Source organism: Muscardinus avellanarius, assembly GCF_963383645.1.
Source record: "Muscardinus avellanarius genome assembly, chromosome: 14".
NCBI lineage: Eukaryota > Metazoa > Chordata > Mammalia > Rodentia > Gliridae > Muscardinus > Muscardinus avellanarius.
In genome coordinates this window covers 10,864,668-10,881,988 of record NC_137800.1, presented here as the reverse complement: position 1 = coordinate 10,881,988, position 17,321 = coordinate 10,864,668, and the positions used below count along the sequence as shown (strand labels likewise).

The window sequence follows — 17,321 nt, the reverse complement described above, 5'->3', positions numbered from 1 at the left end:
ACAAAGATGGTGCGCTGTGGGGCCCGGGCAGAGTGTGGTGGGTGGGGTAGGATGTGGTTTTCATATCACCATAATCAGACACCACTTCTCTGCTATCAGGGCATTGCTTCCTTCCCTGCTTCTCCCCATTTTTCCATTCTAAATATTGTTGAACAGTTGCATCTACTGAGATTTTATTATTTATTTATTTATTTATTTATTTATTTATTTATTTATTTATTTATTTTTGGTGGTACTGGAGTTCCTGGAAGCCCTTCTACCTCCAGGCTACACTCCCAGACCTATTTTTTTACATTTTTATTTGGAAACAGGGTCTCCTAAGCCAATGCGCGCAGCTGGCTTCAAACCTGCGCCATCCTCCTGTCTCCGCCTCCCAAGCGCCGGGATTACAAGCGTGCGCCACCACGCCCGGCTCTCTATTTTAATAGTAGCTGGGGGGTCTGCACAGTTGACAGTTCTTCCGAGTTGCATCTGCCTGGTGAATATTTTTTATGTCTCCCTGGTTTATAAATAATTTTTGGAAGACATAGCAAGCTATTTCTTCCTCCGTCAACCCAGTGAAGTAAAATGTGACCATTTATAGATTAAAGAAGGAGCGACTGGCTATAATGGTGCACACCTGTAATCCCATTACTTGGGAGGCTGAGAGAGGAGGATCATAGGTTCAAGGACAGCCTCAGCAACATAGCGAGTCTCAGCAACCTAGAAAGACCCTGTTTTGAACAAAATATAAAAAGAGCTAGTAGAATCTCAGGAGTAGAATACCCATGAGTTCAATCCCCAGTACAAAAAAAAGGAAAGAAAATGAAATCTAACCTTATTCTGTAATCTATTTATTGGTTTACTTCTGGCAGAGACTAGGATATTCTGGTTTCTAGTTCAGGCAGAGACTAGGATATTCTGGGTTCTAGTTCACAACACACTCCTTTTTCATTCTGTAGTGAAGTTATTTCTGGGCTCAAACTCTGCAGAAAGGTATCCCATTGTCTGAGTGGGAGAGGCTCATGAGTATAACTTCATGCCAGAGGGTGCCGCACTCCTGGTACTGGTGTTCACTGGCATATGAGAGACGTTGCCCATCATTCGGCGTTCCTAACATGCGTACTTTTCAGGGCGACAACAAGAAAATGGAAGATGCTAAATTCTACCTGACCCTGCCTGGGACGAAGGTGGAGATGGAGGAAAAAGAGCTGCAAGCATCCAGAAACCTGGCCCCCTTTACTGCAAGCAAGGAGAGTACAAAGGACAGCTTTCAGATCGCCACCCTGATTTGCTCCACAAAGCTCACCCAGAACGGTAGGTGTGGCGGCCACGTTGACACAGATGCGCTCTCTCCCCAGTTCTCCTGGGCTCCCTGGCTCGGCTGCCTGGCCTGCCTGGACCACATGGACCACATCCTCCAAGGTGGGATGCTGGGCAACTGGATTCTGCTTCTTTTTTTTTTTTTAATGTGGTATTGGGATGGACCTTAGGGGCATTCTACCTCTGAGCTACACCCCGAGCCCTATTTTTTATTCTTTATTTTGAAATAGAATCTCACTAAGATGCAGAGGGCCTCACTAAGTAGCTGAGGCTGGCTGCAAACCTGCGATCCTGTTTCAGCCTCCCGAATGCTGGGATTACAAGCATGCGTCACCACACCCCGCTGGATTCTGCTCTTTCTCTAATGTCCTGGGTAGTGATGATCAAATGGCAAGGCTTGTTTTGTTTTTTGGGGTTGGTGTGTGTGTGTGTGTGTGTGTGTGTGTGTGTGTGTGTGTGCGCGCGCGCGCGTGCTGCTGGGAATTGAACCCAGGGGCATTCTATCTCTGTGCGACACCCCCAGCCCTATTTTATTTTTTAGTTTGAAACAGGGTCTCACTAAATTTCAGAGGGCCTCACTAAGTTTCTGAGGCTAGCCACATACTGGGGATCCTCCTGTCTCAGCCTTCCACATACTGGGGTTATAAGTGTGCAACACCATGCCCGTCTACAAAGCTCTTTCTTAGGTTTTGTTGTCCATCTTTAAAACAGATTGAAAGCATGTCATTATTTTTTAATCTCATAAAACCTATAAATGTATTCACCAACGCAGACTATAAAATTTAAAAGCCCTCTATTTCCTTCCTTTGTGGCAGCAAAGAACTCTAATAGTGTGTTCTAGGTAACATAGCGGTAGGGCATGTAGGTAGTGAGAAGGGGATCCCAGCAAGAACATAATCGGTCTCCTGCCTACACGGGAAAGGCAGAAAGCACCATTTCCTATGGTTCCTCTTTTCCCCCATTTATTCTCCCCCTCCATTTTTTTCCCCAAGAAGTCAGGAATTTTCTACAAAATTAGTCAAGGAGTTCAAATAGGCTTCATTTGTGTCTCTTTCAAATCTCCAGTATCTATTCCTTCCCTCTTGTAGGTAACACGTCACTTGCTAGCCAATAACAACCTCTCACTCATTTTACCCATGTGATGTGCTTGGGATCTTACTGAAGGTCGTGTGCCAAGAATCTGCTGCCCAGGGAACTTGCCTGGGAAACTCTATCTCCTCTGTGCGAGCTAGAGGATTAGTTAGTCCTTTGGGCCTTGTGGATGATTTGAGTTAGAAGTATAAAAGTAGACCAAACTCTTTCGATAATCTGGCACGCTGAAGGATTAGATCTTGGCTGCTTCCTAGAAGGGGTCAGGTTTGGGTTCGTTGTGGTGATTCATGGCTAGCTGGAGAAGAAGGATGGTTTCTCAACAGAGACCAGTGTCTAGACTCAAGAGAGTGAAGTTCAAGGCTCTTCCATATGGGAAAGCAAAAACTCACTGATCCAGCTGGGCATGGTAGCACACCCTTGTAATCCCAGCATTCGGGAGGCTGAGACAGGAGGATCATGGTTCGTGGACAGCCTCAGCTACTTAGTGAGGCCCTTTGCAACTCAGTGAGACCCTGTTTCAAAATAAAGAATAAAAAAATAGGGCTGGGGGTATTGCTCGAAGGTAGAATGACCCAGGGTTCCATCCCCAGAACCGCAGGGAAAAACAAACAAAAAAACCAGAAAAGTCACTCGTCCAAAGTTAAGCCAGAAAAAAGCATTCTGAGTTTCATAGAAGACATGACAAAATTGTACCAGTCACATAACCCTGGTTATGGAAAAAATAATATAATAAACTGCTTATAGGGGCTCAAGGGGCACAATCTTTATGGAAGGCGAATCTGACCCCCAGCAGTGGAGCTTCAGTAACAGAGGTGTGTACAGAGATTTCTGTCTGTCAATGCTTCCCTGTATTCATAAGAGGGAAATACTGGAAGTAACCCAGTTGGGATCCGTTTAAACTTTATAATGGCCGGGCGTGGTGGCGCACGCTTGTAATCCCCGCGCTTGGGAGGCGGAGACAGGAGGATCGCGCAGGTTCGAAGTCAGCCGCGCTGGCGTAAGAGACCCTGTTTCAAAAATATAAAAGAAATATAGGTCTGGGAGTGTAGCTCGGAGGTAGAAGGGCATCCAGGAACCCCAGTACCACCTCCCCAAAAAATTTATAATGTAATTAAAGAATGAAATAAATGCAGCTGTTAAATATTGGATTTCAAATCCTAGTCAAGGACATCGTAGGCTTTTTAACACGATCCCAGTTTTGCTTAATATATGGGGACAATCTGCAGCCAGATGGCCTGGCCTCCACTCCCAGTTCTGTCACCTAGGTGTTTGTTTCATCTTGGACAAGTGGCTGGACCGCTCTGTGACCTGGTTTCCTCATCTCTAAAAGGAGAGCAATAGTAGTACTGGTCGAGTGCCCCTTATATGAAATACTTGGGACCAGAGCATTTTGAGCTGGGTGTGGTAGCAAATGCCTGTAATACTAGTACTTGGGAGGCTGAGACCCTGTTTCAAAATGAAGAATGGAAAAAATAGGGCCGGGGGTGTAACTTGGAGGTAGCATGCGCCTGGGTTCCACCCTCAGACCCGCAAAAATACATAAATTAATTAAGTAAAATAAAATAGGGCTGAGGATGTAGCTTGAAGGTAGAATGCTTCTGGGTTCAATCCTCGGTACCATACACATATGCACACACATACACGAAGGACATATGAAGCATTTTTTGGATTAATCACAATTAAGAGCAGTTATCTTTTCTAGAGAATTCTATAGCAATGTCCTGCAGTGATCTGGAGTGTCCTTCTGATATTTATGGTTCGTGTCCTTCTTCCTAGTTGACCTGCTGGGCTTGTTAAATTGGCGCTCCAACTCCCAGAACATCAAGCACAACCTAAAGAAGTTAATGGAGGTGGATGGAGGAGAGATTGTTAAGGTACGTTTCTGGGTTCATAGCTAGAAATATACCCGCTGTATTATTATTATTATTATTATTATTATTATTATTATTATTGCGGGTCTGGGGATGGAACCCAGGGGCACTTGACCTCCGAGCTACACCCCCTGCCCTATTTTTTATTCTTTATTTTGAAACTGGGTCTCACTGAGTTGCAGAGGGCCTCACTAAGTAGCTGAGACTGTCCGCGAACTGTGATCCTCCGGTCTCAGCCTCCCGAATCCTGGGATTACAAGCGTGCACCACCACGCCCGGCACCCGCTGTATTATTAATTCAACATTTTAAATTACATTTATATTGTAAATATAACACTTGTTTTCTACATTGCAAAGCAAGCATACAAACTTTTTTTTTTGTTGTTGTTACTAGAGATGGAACCCAGAGGCACTGTACCTTTGAGCTACATCCCCAGCCCTATTTTTTATTCTCTATTTTGAAACAGGGTCTCACCAAGTTGCAGAGGGCCTCGCTAAGTAGCTGAGCCTGGCCATGAACCATGATCCTCCCGTCTCAGCCTCCCAAATGCTGGCATAACAAGCGTGCGCCACCGTGCTCAGCTTCCAACTATTAAGAAAATGCCAGTTTTTGCCAGTCACAGTGGTATACACTTAAAATACCAATACTTGAGAGGCTGAGACAGGAGGATCGCAGGATCAAGACCAACTTCAGTGACTTAGTGAGACCCCTTAGCAACTTAGAAAGACTGTTTCAAAATAAAATAGGGCACAGAAGGAGAAGGCACATGTGTTTCCTCTAATATGCCCAAACTAGGACACACAGAGGATGCCAGTGGGACTCCAGATAATGGAGGGGAAATATCAGCAAAGTCTGAATGGAAAGATAGGAGAGGAGGAAGACTGATCTTGATTAATGAGGGTCTACATCTGAATACGTGTAAAATTATGAATATGACATGGTTAACCTGGACAACCATTGGTGGGAGGGGGAAGGGAAAACGGGGGTGGGGAAAAGAGGGCACCAGATATAGTTTAAATGTATACCATTTATGTTCAATAAAAAAATTGTTTAAAAAATAAATAAATAAATAAATAAAAATAAATAAATAAAATAGGGCTGTGGTTATTGCTTAGAGGTAGAATGCCCTGGGGTTTAATCTTCAGTAAAAAAAAAAAAAAAATAGAAGAAAATACGAATTTTGAGCCTATTCCTTTGAAACCTAATTGCCCCTGAATTTTTGCAATGTAGAGCTGAGGAAAAGCACAACCACTATTTTTCTTATCTTCAGTTTTTGCAAGATACACTAGATGCCCTTTTTAACATCATGATGGAAATGTCAGACAACGAAACATACGACTTCCTCGTGTTTGACGCGCTGGTAAGCACCGGAACCTTTTCACTCCTCTTTTCTCCTGCGTCTGTAGAGTGTTCAGTATTTCACTCTTGTAAGTCATTGCCAGGACTCTTCTCCTGCAGAGACGTGTGTGTACATCTCTCGATTGTTCCTTTAGGCTGAATCCTCAGGAGTTAAATTAGAAGCAAATCGCTTCTATCGCAGGCCTTTATTTCTTTGTTTTCTTAGAACTCGCTTTTTGACATTTGTTTCGGTTCTTGTTAGGGAAAAAGAAAGGGCTTGATTAAGTTAGAAATCAGGAAACACTTTCGCTTGCTTGGACACCGTCCTCTAGTCCAGAGCCAGGGGCTGCCTTAGCACAGAGGGTAGCTGTGTTGTGCACGTGTACCCGTGCAAGGGATACGCAAGTCGGAGGTAAATCTCAGAGTACTGATAACAGAATGCAACCCAGACAACAATGGAATTTGTCACACAAAGAACTGAAAGGTACAAGCCCATCCCAGGAACGGAAGAGCAGGGGAGGGGATGATTGGAATCTGGAAAGAACAGAGGTGTCAGTCGGGGTAGGAAATGGATCTATTCAAACCAAGCTTCATTTCCTCCTTGTTGTGGGGGAAAGTGCAGGCAGGATTTTACCAGGATGTTGCAACTGAAAAGGAAGATGTATTGCAGTTGTGGGGGTTCCTTTGCCAGCGTGGAGAAATGGGGGGGCGCTCAACAAGTGAGCTGGGGCATTTGAGCTAAGGATGTAAGATAAAGAGAGGAAACACCATCTTTTGGGGTGAAATCACTCAGGGTCAGGTTTGTGGGAAAGACAGATGGTGGTCAGGGATGCCACAGGACAGCTCTGGAGACAGAGCCCGAGGGTCAGAGCAGCTGGCTCGGGGTGTAGATGGAAGCCCTAGCGTTGGCCTTTCTTTTGCACACGGCATATGTGGGTGCAGTGTCGTCATGTATGGATTATGTAGCTGAAAGCCTTAAGGGGTGACATAGTGTGGGGGAATCGGGAGACCGAACTCTGGGAAGTTCAAGTTGTTGGGAAAATTCACACCATACTCAAGAAAAAAGGTGTCACAGGAAGCCGGACTTGAGGGGGCACAATTGGAATCTCAGATGGTTTGCAAATTTAAGGCCAGCCTGAACAATTTATTGAGACCCTATGTCAAAATAGTAAGACTTTTTAAAAAAGGAACTGGGTGTAATGGAGCATGCCTTCAATCCCAGTACTTTGGAAGCTGAGACAGGAGAATCTTAGGTGCAAAGCAAGGCTCTCAGCAACCTGTTTCAAAATAAAATGGATGGAGTGTACAGTCTGAAAGCAGAACACACCTGGCTTCAGTCCTTAGCAACACACACATAGCAGTAATTATAATAAATAAGTAAGGGTTTGGAGATGTAGCTCAGTGGTAGAGTACCCCTGGATTTAATCCCTAATGTATGGATGGAAGGAAGGAAGGAAGGAAGGAAGGAAGGAAGGAAGGAAGGAATGGGGGAGGGAGACATGGAATACTCATTAGCTGCATCTTGGGTTGGTGTTTAATTTTCACAGAAAGCCCCTGTCTGTATCCTGCTTCCTCCTGTGTTCCTTTCTCCCCTGACTCTGTCACTGCGGGGCCCCCCTCCCTGGGAAACAGGAGCTCCCTGGGAGCAGGGCTGTGGGCTCCCGTTGGTTTCTGCCCAGCACTTGGCGCTGCGCCTGACATAGTGGCCTCTCTCTTCATGTGAAACAAACATCAGACCCCAAGACGTGACTTCACGTCAGGAATAGTAGAGTAGAAATTTTGCTGAAATGGTCAAGAAAGACAAAAAAGGCCCCCAGTGTTAAGGTCCAGCTGTTGACGGTGCGTCTTGCGCGGGGTGTGCGGTGCGGGGACTGATGGCTTCATTCTCCACAGGTGTTTATCATTTCGCTGATAGGAGACATCAAGTTCCAGCACTTCAATCCCGTACTTGAGACTTATATCCACAAGCACTTCAGTGCCACCCTGGCCTACGTGTGAGTAGGACTCCAGGGAACTGACTGTTTGCGGGTTGTGGGTGTGTGTGTGTGTGTGTGTGTGTGTGTGTGTGTGTGTGGTACTGAGGTTGAACCCAGTGGCATTCTGCCTCCGAGCTACACCCCCAGCCCTATCTTATTTTTATTTGGAAACAGAATCTCGCTAGGTTGATGAGAATCTCTCTACTTGTGGAGACTGTCTTCTATTCTGCAATCCTCCTGTCTCAGCCTCCCAAGCACTGGGACTGCAAGTGTGTGCCACCGTGCCCGGCTCTTAGGACTGTGTTTTTGAGAAACCAGAGGAACCTGTGTTCAGTTAATGAGTGCACAGCTTGGCTCCAAGCATCCTCGTGGAAGGAGGGACTCATCTAAGAGTTTTGCCTCTGATAATGGTGTCCGCTTCAGACCCTTCTGGAAAAGTCTGCCTCTTTTTCTTTAACAATCCCAAGTGGACAGTGAGGAGTTGAAGCCAGTTAGGAGCGGAATCAAGGTTATATGACCAAACTCAAGATCTTAGGAGCTGGATATCAGCAAGATCGACCTTTGGCACCACAGGAAATTAGTGTAATAAGACCAGGTGTGTTGAGCGCAGGTCCCGCCCTAGGCCCTGCACCACTGGTGCTTTGTGGAGTTTCTTTCCTACAGGGTATCATATTTGATTCTTCTTTCTTTGGCATAAGAGGAGAGGTTTCTACCTTTTCTGCAGTGTGGCCTCCTTCTATGACTAAGGGAGGCGGCGCGTGTTCACGCTGTGCCTCCCCCTGGAGCACGCAGCTCCCCGTGGCATTATTGCGGGCGGCTTGTCACCTGTCACGTCCTGGCACCCAGCGACGGTGCAGACAGGGTGATAAATAGCACCTGGCATGTAGGCGGGGTCAGTGAACTGTACTTTGGGCGGTGGCTTATGCCAGATCATGGTGATTGCTGCTGGCTGACGGAGCAGGTCAGGTCACTCATCCCTGGTGTCCTAACCTGAATAAGCCGGAAGGTACAGAAATGCAGCTACCAGGAAGGAGACCCCTTCAGTGTGGGTCTTGGCTACGTTGAGCCAAGAGACGCTCCAGGTAAACATCTGGGCTCATTCACAACTCTTGATTAAGTCTACATGTTTCTTTGGGATTTTGTGCTAATTCTAGAGAAACTCAGATTCCCAGAAGGAACACTCAAAGCATCAGCACTCTCAGGAGTCCGAGTTAGCACATGATCAGGCCCGTTGTAGTTCCTTAGAGATGAAGAGCACCCTGAAATCCCAGAGGAGTTTTCTCAGGCCCACGGGGGGTCTGGAGATGCAAATTGAGAAAGCTGCGGTCGCCACACAGTGAAGTTGGCATCTGCACCACACTTATGGATCCCAAAGGGTTGAGCTAGAATGGAGGACTGAGTCTGGAGGCGTACACCTGTAATCTCAGCGCCTGGAAGGCTGAGACGGGAGGATCCCAGGTTTAATGGCAACTGCAGCATCTTACCAAGACTCTCAGCAACGCGACGAGACCCTGTTTCAAAATATGTAAAATAGGGTTCGGGTGCACGCTTGTAATCCCAGCATTCGGGAGGCTGAGACCGGAGGATCTCTGTTCACGGACAGCCTCAGCTACTTAGTGAGGCCCTCCACAACCCAGTGAGACCCTGTTTCAAAATAAAGAATAGCCGGGTGTGGTGGCGCGCGCTTGTAATCCCCTAGCTTGGGAGGCAAAGACAGGAGGATCACGCAGGTTCGAAGCCAGCCACACTGGCTTAAGAGACCCTGTTTCCAAATAAAAAAAAGTATAAAAATAGGTCTGGGAGTGTAGTCCAGAGGTAGAAGGGTTTCCAGGAACCCCAGTACCATGGAAGGAAGGAAGGAAGGAAGGAAGGAAGGAAGGAAGGAAGGAATAATGCAGGGGGTGTAGCTCGGAGGTCAAATGCACCTGGGTTCCATCCCCAGACCCCCCCACACACACAAAAAAAAATAGGGTTTGGGTGTAACTCAGATGTAGTTTCACCTAGAATCTCTAGGTTTAATCCCCAGTAAACACACACACACACACACACACACACACACACACACACACACACACGGTGGAAAGACTTACCTTTTTATAGGAGCATTGACTGTTGTCTGACTTAAATGCCAGAAATTAAAAATGCCCTATTTTATTTTTTATTTTTGAAACGGGTCTCACTAAATTGCTGGAGCTGTCTTAGAACCTGTGATCTTCCCGTCTCAGTCTCTCAAGTACTGGGATTACAGGTGTGCACAACCATACCCAACTCATCCCTTTCATTTCTTGCTCGTGTGTGTGTGTGTGTGTGTGTGTGTGTGTGTGTTGTGTTAGTTAGTTAGTTCTTTTCAATCCTATAAAGAAAATAGCTCCTCCAGTCTAAGCAAAAGGGACCTTCCAAACCTAGTCTGCAGAGAGGAAACCAAGTTGCAAATCTTTTGCCTGCTCAGGATATATTCTGTAGGATATAATGGGAGTTGGGACATCTGCTTCCCTCTCTGCACAACCCCCTCTGGGTGGGGCAAGCCCCAAGCACCCTGCTGCCCATTGACTTAATGTTTCTTGCTCTCTTCAGGAAACTCTCCAAGGTCCTGAACTTCTACGTGGCGAACGCAGATGACTCCAGCAAGACAGAGTTGCTTTTCGCTGCTTTGAAAGCCCTGAAGTACCTGTTCAGGTTCATTATCCAGTCTCGCGTGCTCTACTTGAGGTAACGCTCATAGACGCCCCACCCCCATTCCTTAAACTTGTACCCAGCTCTGTGAGCAGCTTGGCCACGGACTTCCCCAGTTTCTGAACTTCAGAGTCAGGGACGGAGGTGGATTATGAAAGCACTGGAGAAGGTCCAGGCAAAATCCTTTTGCATCTGCAGAATCCTAAGGCAGTCATGACGGAGACTCAGGGACGTGGCTAGCTACACGCGCCACTTGCTGAAAGCCTTTGCTCGTGAGGACAGCTCGTGGAAGCGGGTTCCTGTGGCCAAGGAGCTTGGCTTTCATTCTGAGTGCAGTGGGAGGTGTTGGAGGATTTCAGCTGTAGATGTAATCGAATCTGGTATACATTTCAAATGATCACCTCCTCTTCTGTGTGGAAAATGGATTATGGGAGACTAAGAGTGAAAGCTGGTGACCCTAGTAGGCGGCTGCCGTTCAAGCGGGAGATGCTACGGTCTATCTCAGCTGCACATGGAGGAAGGGTTCATCAGACTTGCAGGGGTTTGATGGTGCGTTGTGAGGAAGGGAAGGAGCTTAGATAGATAACCTCAAGGTTTGGGGTGGGAAGTGGTGGGATTTGCTGGAACTTGGAATCCTGAGAGCTGGCTAGGAAAATCAAGCAAGTTCTCTTCTGAGTATGTTATTTATTTATTTATTTTTGTGATATTGACTGGGGATTGAACCCAGGGACATTTTACCTCCAGGCTACATCCCCAGCCCTATTCTTTTTATTCTTCATTTTGTAACAGGGTATAAGTTGTAGAGGGTCTCACTAACTTGCTGAGACTTGGCCTCAAACCTATGACCCTCCTGTCTCAGCCTCCCAAGTACTGGGATTACAAACCTGCGCCATTATGCCTGGCTAAAGTATGGGTTTAAATATCCCTTATTTAAAATGATTGGGACCAGACTGTTTTAGATTTCAGATTTTTTTTTTAATTTTGGAATATTCACATATGCATAATGATATATTTTGAGGGCATAAAACCCAAGTTTAAGCATGAAATTCATTTATGTTTCATTTATACTGTATAGTCATAGCCTGAAGATAATTTTATTTTTTTTGTGCTCTGAGCTACATGTGAGCTACACTCCCAGCCCTTTTTATTTTTTGTTTTGAAATAGGTTCTAGCTAGTTTGCTGAAAGTCTCACTATGTTGCTGAGACTGTCCTTAAACCTGCAATCCTCCTGTCTCTGCCTCCCAAGTACTGGGATTACAGGTGTGTGTTACCACACCTGGCTTGAAGATAATTTTATATAATATTATTCACGCCTTTGCATTGTATTGTGACCCATCTCATGAGGTCCGGCGTGGAATTCTTCACTTGCGGTGTCATGTTGGTGCTCAAAAAATTTTGGATTTTGGAGCATTTTGGATTTTTTGATTAAAGATGCTCAAGATGGCCGGGCGTGGTGGCGCACGCTTGTCATCCCTGCGCTTGGGAGGCGGAGACAGGAGAATCGCGCAGGTTCGAAGCCAGGCACGCTGGCTTAAGAGACCCTGTTTCCAAATTAAAAAAAAAAAATATATATATATATATAGATAGATAGATATAGATATATAGATATATAGATATATTGAGATATATATATATAGATAGATAGATAGATAGATATCGAGATATATATATAAATAGTTCTGGGAGTGTAGCCCAGAAGTAGAAGGGTTTCCAGGAACCTCATTACCACCAAAAAAAAAAATATATATATATATATATATATGCTCAAGATGTATGGATGAATGAAGGAGTCGAATTGAAATGCATACGTGCATGCATGTCTGTGTTTGAGTGTGTGTCGTATATGTGGGTATGTGCTTGTGTTTGAGTGTGTGTACTCTCCACCCATTGGGGGTGAGGTTGCCACCCAGTGTATAAGCCACTTGGGACGTCTGTGTTTCTGGGAAATTGGCCGTTGATCTCATGACTTCTATTTAGAAGAAAGAACCAACCTCCGAGTTGGTGGTCAGGTCTTAGGAAGACACGTAGAGAACTGTAATCCCAGCAAGTCTGCGTCGGTGAGGTGCGGGCCCCTGCGGGGAGCAGAGAGAAGGGACGCAAGGTGTTGCAGGCCAGGGTGGGCTTAGAGCCCTTCTGAGTTGGGGAGCTCCCCCGACCATTGTCTGCAAACTTAACTCCCAGCATTCAGGCTTGGCAAGGTGAGACAGAAAGATTAGGGAAAGACAGAGGAGGGGACAGAAGGAGGAGGGATGCGGAGGAGAGAAGGTGGCCCGTGAGGTGAGCTGGGGCGATTTTCTGGAGACCCCGCTGTTGGAAGTCTGCTAATGCATGGGGAAGGCGGGCCTGCAGGGCTCGGCTTCTGTGTCAGACACGGTGCCCGCTTTCTCTTCTCCTTTCTGCAGGAAATGCTCACAGACCCGCAGCATGCAGTGTGTCCCCAAGCTCGGGGCCCTCCGGTCAGTGTCAGGGGAGGCCCTAGCAACTGGCTGGTCCTCACTGACCAACCACAGAGCCCTGTGCTAGGGCTTTGCTGACAAATTACTACTGATCTCTTATTCAGAGAGGGGAGTCTTTCCAGTTTATCGGCTGACTCCTAATCCCTCTGAAGCCATCTTGGATCCCCATGAGATGTCTTTCTGCAAAATTCCAGGTGGTAATCAGAGAGGCACTGACTCTCCATTGTTTTTTTAGGGCACAAATACATATATATAATACATATTTGGTGCTAGAGATTGAACCCAGGGGTGTTCTACCTCTGATCTACATCCCCAGCTTTATATATATGTATTTAAGTATAATATATATTTAAATATAATATATAATAATATAATATATATATTTTTTAGTTTAGAAACAGTTTCATTAAGTTCCTGGGAGCCTCACTAAGTTGCTGGTCTTGGCTTTAAACATACAATCCTCTTGTCTCAGCTTCCCAGGATTACAGGAGTACACCACCATGCCTAGCCTTACCACAAATCAATTTTAAAATCTCTTTTAAAGTGTGTGTGTGTGTGTGTGTGTGTGTGTGTGTGCGCGTATGTGAACTTGGGGGTTGAACCTGGGAGCTATACCCCTAGCCCTCCCTGTTTTATTTTTATTTTAAAACAGGATCTTGCCAGGCATGGTGGTGCACACTTGTAATCCCCGCACTTGGGAGGCTGAGACAGGAGGATCGCACAGGTTTGAAGCCAGCCTCAGCTACTTAGTGAGGCTCTCAGCAACTTAGTGAGACCCTGTTTCCAAATAAAGTATAAAATATGACTGATAGTATAGCCTGGAGGTAGAAAATCCCCTGGGTTCCACCCCCACTACCACAAAATAAGTAAATAAATTAAAAAAAAAAAACAGGCTCTCACTAGGTTGAGAGTCTCACTACTGGCTGAAGCTGGCCTTGAGCCTGCCATCCTCCTGTCTCAGCCTCGCAAGTACTGGGTTTACAGGTGTACACCACCAAGCCCGGCTAAAATTTATTTTAAAGATAAGAAATCTGATTGCTTTTCTCTTTCTCCTGTGAAGATTTTACGGTCAGAGCGAGGAAGGAGATGAATTTAATAACTCGATCCGCCAGCTGTTTCTCTCTTTCAATATGCTGATGGACAGGCCTCTGGAGGAAGCTGTCAAGATCAAGGTTAGCATCGTGTCTTCTAGGTAGCCCTCAAGGCCATGGTGGAAGGTATTCTGGATGACATGGAACTGGCTTTGTGGGAAAGGAATTCCAAGCCAATCACGTTCTTGAATATTTTTGTGAACCTTAGCAGGACTCAGAAAGTAAAGGAACACCTTATGGTCTTGTTAACTTTTAGGTACATTTGTGTTTTCATATGTCAGCGTGCCAAAGACAAGCGCGCTTTTTAAGTATCTCTCGAATGAAAGTTGTGACCACTGATTGACCCCTGATTTCAGCAAACTTGATTTCGATGCAGTTATAGGTGACAGTCTTCTATTTTTAGTCCCTTGTTCTTCCAAAAGTGCAGTCACCATCATTTTTACTATCTGTAGTTTTTTTTTTAAATAAATGTGGAATACATAATTTTTAAAGATTTCACCTTGAACTTTATGATTTATTCCTTGGTAAAAGTAACTTTGTGAGGGAGACTTCAAGAATTTAACTGCATCGGAGCCTGCCATGAGGCAAGGCCGGTGCTGGGGCCTCCGAGGCCGGGATTGGAGCCAGCTGAGGGGTTAGGCTGGTGCTGGGGCCAGCGAGGCCAGGATCGGAGCCTGCTGTGAGTCAAGGCTGGTGCTGGGGCCACCAAGGCCGGGATCGGAACCAGCCGAGGGGTTAGGCCGATGTGGGGGCCAGCGAGGCCAGAATCGGGGCCTCCCATGAGGCAAGGCCACTGCTTGAGCCAGCAAGGTCTGGATCAGTCCACCAGGTAGCCAGGCCACTACTGGGGCCGTCAAGAGTGGGATCAGTACTTGCAACGCGGCTTGCACAGAGAAATATCGCAGAAAATAAAAACCAGATGCTTCCCCTAATCGGCAATAACTAGGAGGAAAGGGGCAACAGGAAGAGGTCGAGCTATAGAAAGGGCCCTATAGTGAAGTGACCAATCAGAGGGTATGGGATAGGGGAGGATGGAACCTCTTTAAAACTCAGGAGATAGGTAAACAAATGTATCAAAGTTAATCACCAAACAAGCATGGGATCGAGGGAGGGGGAGGGAATGGGATGGGGGCTGGATGAGGGCTAATTGGATGATGTGTGCTTGTATATCCTCTCAAGTCTTGTATTCCAATGTGATATATGATTACAATGCACCAATAAAATTAAATTTAAAAAAAAGAATATAACTACCTCTTTTGATAGTAAAAGATGGATTCTAAATAATCTTGCCTGCAGGTAGTGAAGACAACGGGCCGGGCCCCTGCATCTTCAGGAGACAAGTTATAGGAGATTATGGTTAGCAATATCGGTTTTCCACGGCGAGGGCATCCGTGTCCCAGTCCCTATCTGAGATCTCAATGCTGACTGCCCTTTTTTTCTCAGATCAAGCAGTAACTTCTGGGCTGGAGATGTTGCTCAGTGGTAGATGATGTGGCCCTGGAACATGAGAAGTTCAGTTCCCAGCACTGTTAAAGAGAAACAAAAAAGAAAAAGAAAAATAGGGTGGGGATGGTAACTCCATATTTGTGGTTTTTGGCAACTGAATTTGCCTTTTGTTTTTGTTTTCTTCTTCCAGGGGGCAGCTTTGAAGTACCTCCCTAGCATAATTAATGATGTCAAACTTGTTTTTGACCCCGTTGAACTCAGGTAAATATGGAAAGAAAAAAAAAAAGAAGCTGTTGTTTCTGGACTCTAACAGAGAAGCAGACCCCTGCTTGGCTGGGGCCTGGGCTGCAGCGCAGGCTTTTGTTCGTGTAATAAGTATTAGGGGACACCTTTCTGTGCTCAGTTCTGTGAAAGATATGAGAACACACAGAGCCTGTCTCTGAGGTCAGTTTGCACTTCTCTGGGGAAAGAAGACCTGGAGACATAAAACTAGCTACAAAAGAAACTGCATAATAATACGCTCCTAGCCCGTACGTAAGTACCCCAGGAACGCAAAGTCAGGTGCTGTTGAACTGGAGTGACTTAGCCAGGAAGGGCTTTGAGGTGTCTGGAAGCAGATGGCGGGCGGTGTGAGCAGTCAGCCCTAAGGGGGCAGGAGTCGGGCCCTAGAGACACGCCCTGAGCCCAAGCACGTGGGAGTTTTCCAGGTGAAGTCCACGCTCAGATCCGAGGGCAGGAGAGAAGTTCCTCGTGAGGCCTCCAGCTCGGCGGAATGAGAGCGCTGACGCCTGCTTTCCCTTGCAGCGTGCTCTTCTGCAAGTTCATTCAAAGCATTCCTGACAACCAGCTGGTGCGGCAGAAACTGAACTGCATGACCAAGATAGTAGACAGCAGCCTCTTCCAGCAGTCGGGTAGGTCGCCGCTGCGGCTACTGCCGTCCAGCCGGCCCCTGCGCAGTCCACGCTTGCGGGCTTCTTGTCAAATGTCGTTAGGTCCTTGCCAGTGGTTGGTTCTTAAGGACCTCCGGGGAGGCCGTTTTAAGAAGCTAATGTCAGTTTAGCATTTCTAATAGTTACTAAAAGAGCCGAATCACGTGTTTAATCTTTTCATTGTTGTTGTTGTTGCTGTTGTTGCTTTTGCTGTGTGGTTGTGTGTGTGTGTGTGTGTGTGTGTGTGTGTGTGTGTCTGTCTGTCTGTCTGTCTGTCTGTCTGTCACTGGGGATGAAACCCAGGGACATTCTACCTCCAGCTCTATTTTATTTGGAAACAGGACCTCACTAGGTTGATAAGAGCGCCACTACTTGCTGAGACTATCCTCAAACCCGAGATCCTTCTGTCTTAAACTCCCAAGTGCTGGGATGACAGCATAAGCCGCCATTCCTGCCTGAAGCTTTTTAATTTGATGCTGTCCCGTTTACTAATTGTTAGTTTTAGAGGTTTGGGGATCTTATTGAGGAAGTCTGTGCTGGTGATTCATGTGTTTAATCTTGAATTGGAACAATGAGCAAGTGTTTTATTAATTAGAGAACTTGGTCCTCAAAAGAAGAACCCCAGGGCAGTTTCACTCCTGGGTGTCTTTCCAAAGGGGCTGAAACTGGAGAACTTCAATACATGCACACCCATGTTTAGAGCAGCACGATTCACAGTAGCCAAATATGGAACCAATTAGGTATCCATCAACAGATGGCTAGATTGCAAAATTATGGGAAATACCCATCATGGAATCCTATTAAACAATAAAGAGGAACAAAGTTATGTCATTTGCAAGAAAATGGAAGGACCTGGAAAATATTATGTTAAGTGAGATTAGCCAGTGACAGAAAGTGAAGGGTCATATGTTTTCTCTAATACGCAGAAGCTGGGATACCCGAGGGACTCCGGACAATGGAGGAGAAAGCCCAGTGGAGCCAGGGAGGGGGTCTCAGGGCAGGATAGCGGGAAGACCATGGCTCATCAGTGGAAATACTGCCATTGACTGTGTGCTCATATGTGAATATACAGTGGCCATCTCAGCCCGCTGTGTTGGGAAGGGGGAGATGGGGAGGGAGGAGCACCAAGTGCCGTGTGCGTGCAT

At 46.1% G+C, this 17,321-nt stretch overlaps 1 protein-coding gene across 1 annotated transcript in view; it reads left to right on the top strand.

Annotated features, from left to right (window-relative positions):
- The window catches only part of DOCK5 (dedicator of cytokinesis 5), a gene marked incomplete at both ends in the record, with an annotated part of 214,053 nt that overhangs the window by 136,586 nt on the left and 60,146 nt on the right, over positions 1-17,321 (top strand). Inside the window, 8 exons of the mRNA XM_080709742.1 lie at positions 1,113-1,296; positions 4,171-4,268; positions 5,537-5,626; positions 7,498-7,598; positions 10,155-10,289; positions 13,771-13,882; positions 15,438-15,508; positions 16,052-16,158. Coding sequence (XP_080565868.1) covers positions 1,113-1,296; positions 4,171-4,268; positions 5,537-5,626; positions 7,498-7,598; positions 10,155-10,289; positions 13,771-13,882; positions 15,438-15,508; positions 16,052-16,158 — 898 coding nt within the window. The remainder of the gene's footprint in view (positions 1-1,112; positions 1,297-4,170; positions 4,269-5,536; positions 5,627-7,497; positions 7,599-10,154; positions 10,290-13,770; positions 13,883-15,437; positions 15,509-16,051; positions 16,159-17,321) is intronic.